The sequence below is a fragment of the Geospiza fortis genome, unplaced genomic scaffold (genome assembly GCF_000277835.1).
Source record: "Geospiza fortis unplaced genomic scaffold, GeoFor_1.0 scaffold392, whole genome shotgun sequence".
In the NCBI taxonomy this organism is placed as follows: domain Eukaryota; kingdom Metazoa; phylum Chordata; class Aves; order Passeriformes; family Thraupidae; genus Geospiza; species Geospiza fortis.
Genome location: NW_005054541.1, coordinates 664,859 through 679,888, shown reverse-complemented (window position 1 = coordinate 679,888; position 15,030 = coordinate 664,859). Strand labels below are relative to the sequence as shown.

At 51.9% G+C, this 15,030-nt stretch overlaps 1 protein-coding gene across 1 annotated transcript in view; it reads left to right on the top strand.

Moving 5' to 3' along the window:
- Window positions 1–15,030, top strand: part of KIRREL3 (kirre like nephrin family adhesion molecule 3) — a 118,668-nt gene that overhangs the window by 72,105 nt on the left and 31,533 nt on the right. The window contains exons 7-8 of the mRNA XM_031063910.1: window positions 14,362–14,510; window positions 14,687–14,814. Of these exons, the coding sequence (XP_030919770.1) occupies window positions 14,362–14,510; window positions 14,687–14,814 (277 nt within the window). The remainder of the gene's footprint in view (window positions 1–14,361; window positions 14,511–14,686; window positions 14,815–15,030) is intronic.

Below are 15,030 nucleotides of genomic sequence, written 5' to 3'. Positions count from 1 at the left end.
CTGGCAGCCCATCTGCTGTCCCTGGGCAGGGCTGCCACCTCTCCTGCTGCCTCCCCCAGCCAAACCTGGCAGGGGAGGGAAGAGAAGCTGGAGTGGGGAAGGGGCCCGCAGGCATTTCACAGCAGTAACAGAATAAATCTAATTTATAGACATAGCAAAATGCAGCTAAAGCAGGAGTTGAAATAAATGCAAAGCGCACCGAGGTCTCAAGTTATCGGCACTGTAACATTTTTCCTGACTATCTCTGTTTTCCTGCCTGGGTTTGTCTTTGTAGCTTCCTCCCAGACAACTGGACCTTTGCTCTGAAGTGAAAATGAAAGCTGGGGAAAAAAAAAAATACCAGGAAATGAATTCTTCAGATCTCCTTCGTGATGCATCAGCCCCATCTGCCAGCTCCCTGTGACAGAGAGCGGAGCGTGGCTGGGTGGCAGGTGGAGAGACAGGCTTTAGAAAAAGGGAAATAAAGTAAAATAAAAGGCACAACTATCCCTGCAGCTGGGAAGTGAGACTGGGCTGCTGGGGGGGCTCTGCCAAAGCACAGAGCTCCAGGTGAGACTGGGAAGACAGGGCTGGAAGAGCCTTCACTCGTGGAGGTGTGAGGACAGGGAGATTTGTCTTCCCATTCCCTGGCTTGTCAAGGTAATGGGAACAAGCGGGTGGGAGATGTTCAGAGGCAGCTTGAACTAATTAGGAGAGAGAATAGAGGGGAGAGAGGCTGATGGAGGGGGGGAAGGCAGGGGGAAGGAAAACGCTTTGTACTGGTGAGCACCATCCCTGACACAGAGATGACGAAAGGCACCAGAGCAAGTGATGGAGCAGCCAGCCCGGGGCTGGATGGAGCCTCTGCCATGGTGGGGCTGCCAGAGGGGGTTGGGGGTTCCAGGAGAGCTCACAGAAACATGGGGTGCCCCATGGTGGTGCTCATCTCCATCCCAGCCAGGACCACCAGCATCCCAGGAGTCGGCAGCATTGGGAGTTTTCCAAACTCTGCTCCAGCCCTTTCCAAGCCTTAGGGTGAACCTGTCTCCATCTCATTTCCAGCAGACCTTGGGGCTGTGGTTGTGTGTTCCCAGCCTTGTCCATCACCCCTCCTTCCAGACTTGCTCCTGGAGCTGGGAATGTGATTCAGAAGGGAGCATCATTGCCTCCTCTGGCCAGATCTCCTCTCCCTTTGCAAGAAGTGGCAGCTTTTTGTGCCTAATTTAGCAGTCTTTAATCTGAGTTATTCCAAACCACACTTGCCACTTCCTTCATGCGTTCCCGCAGGATGATGGGCTGATTTCACAGAACGAAAAGCCTTAAGCAAATCTTGTCACACAAGAAAATTGATTTTTCAAAACTGACTTTTACAAGATTACTGGTGGTTTTTTTCCCCCCTCATCTTTCTTCTGTATCGTTCCCTTCCAGTCTCACGAGGTGGCTTCAGATCTAAGGAAATTAGAGATGCTGTGACTAAATTGAAAATGTAAAAATGGGGAGAAAGAGGGGAAAAAAAGACACCCAGCACCTCCTCTGCTGCTGCCTCTGAAGGCTACAGCTGCATGTGCTTGTGAAGGAGAGAGCTGTCTCCTTGACCTCCCCCACTGCCATAACATCAATGCCACATCACAGTAGAGTCTGTCCAAGGATTATGCCAACACCTCACAGGCAACATCCCCTGATGGCCATTCCTTGGTGATCCCAAGCTAGATCATGGGGTTTTTTCATTCTCTCCTTCAGTCTGTACATATTATTTTATCTTTTGGAATTAAAAAAAACAGTTTCCCCCTGCCGCTCGGTTCAGAGACATCTCAATGTGTTTTGTTAAAAAAAAGAAGACAGAGGAAGAGTTGCCTTGAAGTTGTTTCAGACAGCTTAAAATATGCTAAGCTTTTGTGTTTCTGCCACATAAATAATGAATCCTCTTACAGCTTCTGAGTCAGGAAAGACGTTGATTTAAGAGGCCTTCGGCTCTGTTTGAGGCTTTTCTGCCAGAAAGGGAGGAATGTGACCAGGGACGAGCGAGGCATGAAGGATGAAGCAGAGTGAGCAAGGGGGATGTGGGATAGGGACAGAGGTGGCACCCACCACAGCCCTGGAGGTGCTGTTCTAAGGGATTTCCCTCCTTCATTCCCTCTTTGCTCCTTTATTGCAGATTGTGGGGGCTGGAGATGTGTTTAAATGGAGAACAAATCTGTGAGCATCTACTTCTGTCACTGTCTCTGGCCCAGTAAACCAGTGGGGATTTGGTGACTGCAGCAGCATCAGTTGTTGTTCATTTGACTCCTTCCCCAAGCGCCACCCTTGGAGATGTCTCTGCCAACAGAGCAGTCAGGAGAGCTGCAAAATGTGGGCCAGCAGGCATGGCAGGAGAATGGGAAACCCAGTGGGTCCCCAGCAATCCCAGTGGGTCCTCAACAATCCCAGTGGGTGCTGGTGTGCCGCAACAATCCCAGTGGGTCCCACAACACACCCAGTGGGTCCCCAACAATGCCAGTGGGTCCCAGGTGCCCTGCAGGGCCGCGTGCCCTGGTGGCCTCCCCAGTACCATGACTGGACACTGGCAAAGGGCTCAGCTGCTGGAACGTGGATCCACTGCTGAGCTGGAGTTGGCAGGTCAGGCTGAGTTCATCAGGAAACAGCAAAAAGAGGAGAAGCGAGGGCCAAGCTGGCCCAGGCTGAGCTGGGGCAGGGGAGACTTTCCTCCCCAAACCTGTGTGACAGTGGTACCTGTGTCGAGGACATGCTGTGCACCCTTGAGCATCCTCTCCACTTGGCTTGGAGTTATCTTGGCACAACTCTTTGAGGTACACAGCACCTACCCTTGCACACCCCATCCCAGAGAGACCCCAAAGGAGTTCTGGGAGTGGGGAGTAACCCTGTTCACTTCAGGTCTCAAAATACCCTTGGCTTTCTGTTCCGCTCTAGATGCTGCTGGCAAATATTAAAGCAAAGAGAAAAGGCAGGATGGTGTCTCTGGGTTAGAAAGTTGTTTCAAAGCATCAACCAGCATTTATTGTTTAGCTCCACTTCGTTACTGACGAAGTGAAGAACTTCATGGTTGTTACTTTGGGAAATGTTTTTTTGTTTGTTTGGTTTTTTTTAAATACTGTTTCTTGCTGTTCTATGGAGAAGTTGATAAATAATCACAGAGCCTCTGTATCAGTCTCTTGTACCAGGACAGAGCCACACGGGGTTGTTTTCCTATGACATGGCTGAGAAGGGTGGAACTGTGCCAGGGTGTCAAGGGCACTCCAGAGGTTTGTGAGAGAAGAGGGACTTGACCATAATTTTGGGCATGGATGGACAACTGGATGGATGGATGGATGGATGGATGGATGGATGGATGGATGGATGGATGGATGGATGGATGGACGGCTGAGGGAGCTGGGGTTGTTTCAGCTGACAAAAAGGAGGCTCAGGAGAGACCTTATTGCTCTCTACAGCTGCCTGAAAGGAGGTTGTAGTGAGGTGAGGGTTGGTTTCTTGTCTCAAGTAACGAGTAATTGAATAAGAACAAACAGCCTCACGTTGCACGAGCAAAAGTTTATATTGGATGTTGGGAACAATGTCTTCCCCAGAAAGCTTGAACAGCCCTGGCACAGTTTCCCCAGTCCCCATCCCTGGAGGGATTTGGAAGGTGTGTAGCTGTGGCACTTGGGGACACAGGTTAGTGGTGGCCTTGGCAGTGCCAAGTAAGGCCCAGACTCGATGATCTTGGAGATCTTTTCCAAACTGAGCAATTCTGTGATTCCATGGATGAACTTCATCCTGAAAAGATGAACAGATTTTTTGTGAACTCCAAGCTTTATTCTACTCCCCTATGAGCTGCCTGTGTGTTTGCATTAGCACAAGGGAACACTTTGGATATTTATTATTCCTGCTCATGACTTGCCAGATCCCCAAGCTGCTCACACTCCAGCCAGCAGAAATCCAAGTTCCTTACACAGAAATCTCTGCCCTTGGCATCTTCTGTGAGGAGATTCCCACAAAATAAGGGCTCAGCCCATCTCACCCGGGTGACTCAGCTGCCTCTGTTGATAATCCTGACGTGAACCTGATATCCTGTTGATAATGCTAATGTGAACCATCTGATCTAGACACATTGGAGCCCTGAATAATTAACTGTTCTGGCAGGGCAGGCCAGGGAACCTGCCAGAGAAGGGGCTGTGCCTCACACCAACCTGAGGACATGCCAGGAGTCACACAGAGCACAAGGAACAAGCCTGAATGATGGGATGGGAACAGTGGCTGTCATAGGGAAGGAGGGGCTTTAGGGGCACCGCTGGGGCTGGAAAGTCAGACAGAGCTGGCTCAGGCTGGTGGGCACCATTTGTGGTGGCCCAAGCATTGCCTGGGCTGTTTGACATGTCCAAGGTTGGCCACCATCCTTGAAGAGTCAATACAAACTTGGCCCAAGGTCTGTCTGCTCTTGCCATGCCAGACAGAGGGCAGACCCTCTCATGCTGCAGAGATAAAACCACAAAGGCCTTGAAAACATCCCAAAGTCAGGACCAGGTCAAAGCCTCAGAGGAGCTTTAGGAGCCAGCCAAGAAAAAGAAAATCCTTGGAGAAGACCCAGACACCCAGCAACTCTCTGCTGCATGAGTTCCATGTGCAGAAAGGCACAAGCCATTCCTGCCTGCTGTGCCAATCATTTCTGCCCTGAAATGTGTGGATTTGGCAGCTCCAGTGATCTGGAACATGAGGTCCCAGCCCAGCACCACTTTCAAGATCCCCAAGAGCAGCTTTCTTATGCTGATGAAGACCCCTGAGTTTTTATCTGCATTCACCATTTTCTTTTTCCTGCCAATCTCAAAGGAATTTCACATCGAGGTGTAAAGTTGCAAAGGCCTCAAGCACAGGTGGAAAATAAGAACTGGAATAGAGGGAAAGGCAAGTTCCAGCAGCTTCACAGCACCAGGATTCTCTTTGCACTAAGGAGGAGGATAAACACAGCAGAGAATTAGCTCTTCAAGATGCCAGCATCCATAAATCTGGCTGAAGACATTCTGCTCCGGGGGTGGAGTGGGGTAGGAAGACCCCAGAAAGGACTAATCCTGTTAAACAATTTGAGAAAACACAAACCACGTGATGAAATTGGATTACCCAAAATAATAGTTAAGCTATTAGTCATGTCTATTGTGTGGCTGGGTAAGTCAAGATGATGTAGGCAGGAAAAATGAAATGCAGCATCACTGCCAAAGGGGCAGAAAACTCCCCGAGGAGAGGTGACACCTCCAAGCTCATCCAGGACTGGGGGGTGACTCACAGCCCCAGTGTTTCCCCAGGATAAGCAGTTTTGGCAGCTGGCTGTCATAGTCTGAATGGGTTTAAACTTTCTCTGCATGCATTAAAATGAGGAATTTAATGTTCATAATTTAATGTGGGGGGAGAAGTACAATTTTCATATGATTCCATCACTCTAGGGCCAAAGATTCTTAAATTTAAAGTCCCCTGCTTAGAGAAAGAAGGAGTTCTTGTGAAAAAGGGTGAATTTGTGAAAGGGGAGGGGCAGAAAAACATCCACAGTGGCAAGAGAAGTGCCAAACAAGGATTAATGGAGACAGGTTTGGTGCCCAGCCCTGTCATGTGATGGCGTGGAGGAGGAGGGGGGATTTTAAACAGCAGGATTAAAACAGCACATCTAAAGCGTCTGCATTTTGTTTTGATCTGTCACGAAAACAGCTCGATTTGCAGAAGGAATCATCCAGTCCATGAAGTTTGATGCTTTTCCCTTTGAAACAGTAACAGCTTTTCCAGCTTTTTCCAGTAACAGCCTCTCTGGTTTCCTTCCAGAGGAGAGACGAGGGTCCTTCCCAGCCCCTGGTGCAGAGAAGGACCAGGGGGACACGGTGGGATGGGCTTTGGCCACCCCTCTGTCTTGGTTTGAAAAGCCAGGTGTCTGCTAAGGAAAGCAGGAGCCTTCCTTGAAATGGAAAATGCAAACCCCCTCCCTCTGAATTATTGTAATTTTGAAATTAAGGGGCTCTCAGGCAAAGATATGGGAGGAGGAATAACAGTTCTTTATTAGGGAAGAACATAAAAATAAAATAAGAATGCAGTAATACAAACCAACCCTGCCAAAGTCAGACCATGCCCTGTCCCCCTGTGTGTCAGGGTGCTGGCACAGCCCCATCCCATGGGGGCTCAGCCCTCCTGCAGTGCCAGCTGTGCTGCTGCTGGAGCAGGGATCCTGCACAAGGGGGGAGTTTTCCTCTGCAGCTCCAGGGCTGCTGCAGATGGGCCTGGGCTCCCTCTGGCAATGCAGGGCAGCAGAAAGCTGCTCCTCTGGCAATGCAGGGGGCAAAGGCTGCTGGGGTGTCCCAAAGCTCAGATTGTACCCAGGTAGGACAGAGATCTGCTGGAGGGAGGATTGGCTGTGGGAGAGATAAAGAAAACTGCCCCATGAACAGAGGATAACTGCCCCAGCTCTGACAGATGGGGATAGAACACACAGCCCCATTTCCACCAGGGTTTGATCTCTGGCCCCCATCAGTGAGCACCTGAGAGGTGATGATTTACCAGGGGCTGGGCCAGACCACAGCACAGCAGCCAAGGATCCATGGCCAGGGTCTGTCAGTGCTGCTGGCAGCTGCCATCACCTCAGTGCTGTGAGAAGTGCCCACACTCAGTGGCCATGAACAGCCGAGATCTCCTGAGGGAGGATTGGTTGTGAAGAGATAAAGAAAACTGCCCAAAGAACAGCAGATAACTGCCCCACCTCTAAGAGATGGGAAATACAATCCCCCAAACCATGCCTTATAACCAGGGCACCCTCCGTGCTGCTCAATCCAGCATCCCCAATCCTCGCGGGTCTGCCCCGCTCTGCCCACCCTGGGTGCCCCTTTGGGCAGGGTTTATTCCCCGCTGTGCCCTGGCCAAGCCCTGCCCCTGGGCTCCGGGGCCCCTCGGTGTCTCTGGAGCTCTGTGCAGCCCAGCTGCAGCCCCGGCCGTGCTGCTCCATTGATTACCTGCACGGCTCATCAGCCCTCTCCAACTATTCCCCACGGTTGATCAGTCAAGTCATTGACAAGTTAACAGCTTTGTTTACTTCTCCCTTTCGCTTCTGCAGCCAATTTGTTCTGATCACTGTGCTGAGAGAAAGGCTGTTTTGATTGGTTTCTCACCCAAAATGAACCATTGTGGGTGCATGGACTGGTGGCATGGCCTTGATTGTGTCACCTGGGAGAGAGAAACCTTCTCACCCCACTTCTTTCAGGTGCCTGTGCCTTGGGCAGCACAGAGCTGACCCCAGGGTGTCCCTGATAATCTCTCCTCCAGTACCCCAGCCGAACTCTCATTGAGCATCTTCAAGTGTGATTTGGGCAGCTCTAAGTAGCCCCTCATGGATTTTTCCCACCCACGGGACCTGCTGATGGCGAGGAGGAGATGCAAAACCCAGGCACTGCCCTTGAAGCCTGCAGCTGATGAGCAATCAGGCTCATCCCAGCCTCCTGGCTTGGCAGGAGTGGGAGCACTGGAGCCGAGATGAGATGGAAAATCAAGCCAGAATTTTCCTCTGCAGTGAGGTGTTATTATTATCATCAAAATCCTGGAGTGTTTAAAAACAATCCAACCCCAGTAGCAGCAACTGGTGCATGGTGGTGAACGCAATCAGACACCAAACATGTCCTTGTCAGGGGTAAAAGTCTGAAATTTGGGGAAAGGTTGCAATCTTTCTCCTTGTTTATTTGATTTAAAAAAAAAAACATATGGGAAAACAGTAGGCAGGAGGAGATGAGCAAAGTTGGCCTCTCTGCATCTGAGCTGTGGCATTTCCACCATTAGAACTCAAGGTTCACTTTGTGGTGGAGTAAGATCCCTAAATTGGGATAGAGAGGTTTGGGAAGAGGGGATCACTGCAGCAGCTGTGTGTGCATGGAGGTTTGTCAGGATGGGAGCTGGAGGCTTGGAAACCTTTCCTTGAGTACAATGGGTACAATACACAAGGAAATACCTTTCCATGTGCTTTCTTCCTCTCTGCTCAGCACAGGTGAGGCCACACCTCAAATCCTGTGTCCAATTTTGGGCCCCTTACTACAAAAAAAGACATTGGGGTGCTGGAGCAGAGAAGGGAACAGAGCTGGGAAGGAGCTGGAGCCCCAGGAGAGGCTGAGGGAGCTGGGAAGGGGCTCAGCCTGGAGAAAAGGAGGCTCAGGGGGGACCTTGTGGCTCTGCACAGCTCCTGCCAGGAGGGGACAGCCAGGGTGGGGCGGGGGAGGAGGGGGCAGGCTCTGCTCCCAGGGAACAGGGACCGGACAGGAGGAAATGGCCTCAGGTTGCCCTAGGTCAGGTTTAGGTTGGATATTAGAGAAGATTATTTTATGGAAAGGGTTGTCAGGCATTGGCACAGGCTGCCCAGGGCATCACCATCCCTGGAGGTGTTAAAGAAACCGTGTGCCTGTGGTGCTTGGGGACACCTTGGGGTCAGTGCAGCCTCGGCACTGCTGGTCAGCAGTCGGACTGATGCTCCCTGAGCTCCTTTCCAACCGGAACAATTCCCTGGCTCTGTGATTGCACAGCCCAGCCCCCGTGCTGCAGGGCCAGCCCAGGCTCAGCCAGAATCCTCAGGGCTCTGAGCTGATGCAGCCCAGGCTGGGAGGCGCAGCCGGGTGACGCAGATGGAGAGAGGTTACCCAGGGCCTGCTGCTGATAAATGAACCCACACTCCGAGGGGGAGGTGGAGGAGCGACATGAGCCCCACACGTCTTCATTAGGCAGGGAGAAGAGGAACAACCCCATACATCACCATTATGAAAATTTACCCGTAATAAAGAAATAATTTGTGCGATGCATCACGCGCGGGGGGCACCGCGACACCGCTCGGGCTGGGAACCTCACTCCATCATTTCTCACAAGGCTGGCACCAGCAGGAGCCATCCATTGTTCCTGTCCCCCGTGGAACTCCAAAGGATGCCAGAATGTCAGCCTCAAAACATCCATCCTGTGGAGGGTGCCAAGGCTGTGGGGCCTCGGGGGTTTGGGGTGGTGCTCAGGGCATCCCACTGGGGACAGCTCTCCTGTGAGGGTGAGGGCAGGGGACTGTCACATCACACCCAGGAACTGAAGGTACTGCTGGCAATAAAGCAACAAAACCCATTCTCTGAGCAGTTTGTAGCAATTAATAGCCATTCCCAGGAATGAAATGTTAATTAATTCTTTCCCTGAGCCATGCATTTATTTAAGGTATTTGTGGGTGTTCTTGGTACTTTTATTAAGCAATTAAAATGCGTCCAAGAAAATATTTATCCATTTTAAGTAATTCTTAGTAAACACGATTTATATGGCAAGCAACCACTTTATTTTGCATTGTTAATTAAAACCGACGACACACTCCACTTCCACGGGTTATTTGCCACCAGAGCAGCCAGGAGTGCTGCTTCAGAGCTGCTGGCAGCCCCAAAATCCTCCCTCAGAACCCTCAGGGTGGGTTTGTGCAGTGCTTGATGGGGCATTTCAGAGCCCCAGCAGCCCCTGTTAACCCCCAGGAGTCCCTGTGCTGCTGTAAGGAGCCGTGGCCTGATGAAGACCTTTCTAAAGAAGATTTTGTTGAGTCCTACAGCTTTCCCAGGGCTGGGAAGTCAGTAGTTTGCTCCCACAGGCTGGGTGTTGGAGGATTACAAGCCCTTGTAGGGCAGACAGAGGGAGATGTTTGTTCAGGTGAGCGTGGGCAGGGATGAAGTATTCATGGGCAGGGATGTTGGCAGTGCTCCTCCATGGACTGACACCCTGTGGGTTTGCTGTGCTCTCACTGGGGAGCTCTGTGGAGGCTTCACCAGCCTGGCAGCCCAGCCAGAAACAGAATTCATGGGAAAAAGGGATGGAACTGCTGTGCAGAAGGAGACGCAGCTGAGCATCCCTCTGAGAGCCCAGGAAGAGGCTCAGGTGTGTCATCCCAGCTCTTGGCAGGTTTCCTTCAGAAACCAGAGCAGAAGAAGAAAAAACACTAAGACATGAAAACCAAAACAAAGCCCTGGCATTGTTTAGGAGCTGACAAATCCCAAACTGTCCTCTCTTATTTGCTTGTGTGCACTCTTAGCTGGGAAGCAATCGATGGAGTCAGAAAAATGCTATTTCCCTGAAGAATGTCTTCTTAGAAAAGTTCCTCCCTCCCTCCCTCCCTCTTCAGTGTTAAAAGGACCCACTGCAGGTATTCTATTTTTTGTTCATTCTTTAATCACCGGTTTTCAGTGCTGACTGTAATAACCCCTTTGAAACTTGGATCAAAATATCTCTTTCCTGGTTGAAATTTGTTTTCTTCCATCACCCGAGCAAATTCAATTTGCAGAAGATACTGAATTGGGAGGCACCTGGTACTCCCTCCAGAGAGGCCAGAGGAAAACAAAAGCACATTAGAAATATGAGAAAGGAAACAACAGAATGAAACCCAGCCCACAGGGGAAGAAATGCTCATCTGGGGACACAGACTGAGGTGGTGTTCAGTGAAAAGAAATGAAGATGAGAAAATGTGCACGTCTCTGTCCTGGAGCCAGGCTGGGAGAGCTGGGGGTGCTCCCCTGGAGAGGAGAAGGCTCCAGGGAGAGCTCAGAGGCCCTGGCAGGGCCTGAAGGGGCTCCAGGAGAGCTGGAGAGGGACTGGGGACAAGGGATGGAGGGACAGGACACAGGGAATGGCTCCCACTGCCAGAGGGCAGGGATGGATGGGATATTGGGAATGAGGAATTGTTCCCTGTGAGACCCTGGCACAGGGTGCCCAGAGCAGCTGGGGCTGCCCCTGGATCCCTGGCAGTGCCCAAGGCCAGGCTGGGCAGGGCTTGGAGCCACCTGGAATCAGGGAAGGCGTCCCTGCCCATGGGACAAGATGAGCTTTAAGGTCACATCCAACCCAAACCCTTCTGGGATTATGATTCTATGATCTGCATTGGTCCCAGTGGGAGCAGGGTGAATTTGGAGCTGGGTACTCCAAAGGTGCCTGTCAGTGGCAGAGGGCAGGAAATGAAGAACCCCCCAAGTCACCCAGTGGGGACCACCCGAGGGGCTCAGGGGCGCTGGGATAGGCCCCACAGCATCCCCTCTGCCTGTGCTGCCCTTCAGCCCAAGGGAGTCACACACACAGTCCTGTGGGCAGACCCTCAGCCCTCTCCTGGCACAGGGAGCCCCCTGCCCAGCCCTGCCCCTGCACTGGAGTCTGGCCAAGGGTGGAAATCAGCACAAGCAGTGACAGGTGAGGTAGTGGCCGAGTCATCCCGGGAGAGACTAAAGCAGGTGAATTTATAGAGTCTGGAAAAGACCCTGAGTGGCACATTTGCAATCTATAAATACCTTCAAGGGAACAACATAAATGAAAGGAGCCCTGATCTCCAGGCTGGCTGGGAGCCAGGCTTGGTGCAGGCCACAGAGACGGGAGGAAGAAATCAAAGAGAGCCACAGCAGTGGAGGTGGTGGATGGGGCTGCAGGAGCATCCTCCCCTCTTCTCTGCCCCTTTTTATTCAGGCTCTGTTTATAGATAACAACTGCATGGTTAATAGGTGAGCAAGGCACGTTATGGGCTCGTTAAAACCCTCAGTTAAAACCCTTCTGGCTGTCCACGAGCTCATCACAGGAAGCTTTACAAGAGAGTTATCAGCTGCCATTATTAAAAACCAATTTGACATTATAAAAGATCCATACTGCTCGTTCAGCCACATTGATTTAGCCATGTTAAGCCTTGGAAAACTGGAGCAAGAACCTTGATCTCTGCTGAAGCACAAAAAATTGCTGTTTGTGACACATCAGGAAATCCAGTTTTGCAGCAGCGATGGGTTTTGAACAAATCCATAAAGCACCGTGCCACGGTTGTTGGGAGGTGTTTCCCAAGCAGCTGCGATGTCAAACAGCTCTTGGAAACCTTGTTCTCTGTTTTGCAACATCCAGAAGGATTTCATCTGAGCTCTGCCCTCTCAAACCCACCTCCAGACACTTCTCAACCCAGATCCAATTCCCAGGGCTCTCCAGGAACGTTGGGAGGATGAACTGCAGGTGCAGGGACATGACCCCACAAGTCACTTTTATCCTCATCTTGAAGCCTCCTTCTTGCCCTTTGCACAGCAGGGAAGGTGCATTTGTGCAAAATAACCAGGGAAGTGTCTGGGACAAGAAAAGCTCTGGATTGTCCCAAAAGTTTGGTGCCACACCCAGAACCAGTGACTGATGAAAAAAAGGCTTCATTTACCTGCTGCCTCCCTTGAGCACCTGAGGGGCAGAACAAGACCCTCCAGAGGCTGGAAAACTGCCCATGGCTGGGAATCTCTACAGGGACAAAGTTGTAAAAGGAGCAGAAATATTCCTGACAAAGAGCATGGGGCATTTCCCCATTCACCAGCTGGAGTTTCGCTTTAGCTTTTTTCCTTCCTTCCTTCCTTCCTTCCTTCCTTCCTTCCTTCCTTCCTTCCTTCCTTCCTTCCTCCCTCCCTCCCTCCCTCCCTCCCCCTTTCCTTTCATTCCTCTACCGTTCCTGATAGGAATTCCGGCCTTTTGGATCAGCAAACCAAGCAGGAGGCATCAGGACCGTGTCTCTCTCCCTCCCACAGGCTGTGCTAAGCTTTGGGCAGGAGGTGCCAGACCTGTGGCAGATGCCAGCGTCCCTCTGCTGCCCCATCCCCAAGCAGCAGCCAATGCCACAGCACTGGCAGGTGCCCCCCAGAGCAGGCAGCAGTGTTCCTGTGGCAGGGCAAGGCAGAGCCATGGGGAGGCAGGGGAGCAGGAGCTGAGCTCAGCCTTGCAGGCTTGGCTTGGGCTGCAATTCCCTCTGGGAGGAGAAAAGCATCACCAAAGCATCACTGCCCGTTCAGATCTGGGGAGCAGCAGCTGGAAGGCTCTGTTTGGGCAGGGTTTTCCATACAGAACCTCCCTCATTAACACACAAAGCAGCCCGAGAAATAAAACCAGCACCTCCTGATTAATTATTGGAGGGGAAGCGAGGGAGGCAGGGGAGGGAAGCTGAAGTGGCCAGTCAGCATCTGTTAGAAGTGCAGAGATAAATGGAAGGCGAGGGCAGGTCAGTGCATACAAATCACTGCCATCCGCTGGGGAACACCTCTCAGAGGCTGTGTCACCACGGGGGAGGCTGGGCAGGTCACTGGCAGGAGGCACTGAGGTTCACAGTAGCAGGTGCTCGGGGAATTGGCTCTGGCAGCACTCAGGCTGTTCTCCAGCCTGCCATGGACCAGCATCCTGCTCTGTCTCCAGCCCCACTGAGGCACGTCAGTGCCTATGGACCTTCACTTCAGCAGGAGCTCCCTGCAACTCCAGTTGTCCTTGGCTGCCTTTGGGGCAGCACTGGAGCAGTGGGGAGCCATGGCAGAGTGACAGGAACAAGCAGAGGGATGCAGGAGACCGCTGGGAGGAGCAGGAGCAGATGCTGCTGGCCTTGAGGGGACAGCTTTCCCCAACCACGGCACCGACCCCGTGTGGGGAGCAACCTCTGCAGCTCTGCAGCTCTGCAGCTCCTTCTCTCTCCTTCAGCCTCCGCGGCTCCTTCCTCTCTCCAGAGCCAGCTCCCAGTGCCTGCATCCTTCCCAACCCATCCAGCACAACCAGAAGGGCAGCCCCAAAACAACAAGGCAGAGACTCCTCAGGGAAACCCTCTTCCCCGCAATTTACCTGTCAGCTGTTTGGGGAGGATTATTATGTTTTTTCCCAGGCTTTTTTTCCCTTCCCCAAAGAGTGGCTGGGGTTTCAGACCGCCTGACAGCATCTCCCGCCTTTCCCACCCGCTCCCGAGTGGCAGGTTGCCAGATGGTGCCCCATTAGGTCACATTTGCTCATTGTTTGGCAAACAGGGCTTAATTCAAGTGCTGAGTTGACAGCTTGTTCTCCAAGACAATTTGCAAGTTGCAGTGTTGCAAATGCCAGCTTGGCTTTTCGGGAAATGTTATTTCAGCTGCCTTAAAGGGATGAAGTTCTCTTTGACAGGGGAAAGAAAAGAAAAAAAAAAAAAAAAGGAAAAAAGGGCCAAAGCGGGGGGCAGCAGAAAATGTTTTTAGTGGTTTTGATGTGGAAGGACCATCAGTGTTGTTGGCAAGCCTTCAGGAAGGGACTGTCATTCCCCATCAAGTAGAGACCCCCATGTCCCATTCCTCCCATCACTGAGGTCCTTCTCAATCCTACAAAATGAGGTGTATTCCCAGTGAAAGAGGGTAATAGCACGTTGGTTTCTTTTGGAAAGGTTTCTGTAGGGGTACATGTACATATCTCTCTGATGGCTCCTCTCCTCTCTGTGCCTGTAGTCCCTAAACCCCCAGGGAAGGGGACGCTGCTGAGAACAAGTTCATGTCCCTTCTGAAGTCAGGGGCACTCTGGGCATACTGCCCCAGCTACACACGGACAGGGCAAGAGACACAAAGCAGCACCACAAGAATGCTCTGTTTTCTTCAACAGGTGGGCAAAGAAAGGCCAGGTTATAAAGGAAGCCTCTGGTGACTTCTACGAAACCATCGTGGACCACACGTTCTTTTTTGAGCCCGTGTCCTGCGAGGTCACCAATGCTCTGGGCAGCACAAACATCAGCAGGACCGTGGATGTCTACTGTGAGTAACCTGATGGCTTCAGCCTGGCTTCCAGGCTCAGCAGAGCCGCTGAGACTCAGCAGGCAGCAGACACAGCTCAGTATGACTTGCCAAGGGTGGCAGGACTCCCTATTTGGTGTGGGGTTCCTGGCTGGCAGAGCCCATCCCTGGCAGTAATTCCAGTTTCCTTTGCACAGTTGGGCCCAGGATGGCCACGGAGCCGCAGTCCCTGCTGGTGGACCTGGGCTCGGACGCCGTGTTCAACTGTGCCTGGACGGGGAACCCCTCCCTCACCATCGTCTGGATGAAGCGAGGCTCGGGCGTGGTAAGAACCCCTGGGGCAGGGCATGGCCAGGGCAGGGGCGCTGCAGTCTCGGGGTCTCTGCTGCTCACAGTGACCCCCAGATGTGTTAGAAAGTCTCTTTTCCCAACCCAGCAGTCAAAGAAGGAGTCAGAACTCTTCATATCTCGGTCTCAAGGTTGTTTATTGTTTCTTATCTATAAAATTCTTTCTCCTGTCCAGCCAAGGTCTGTTCAGCAG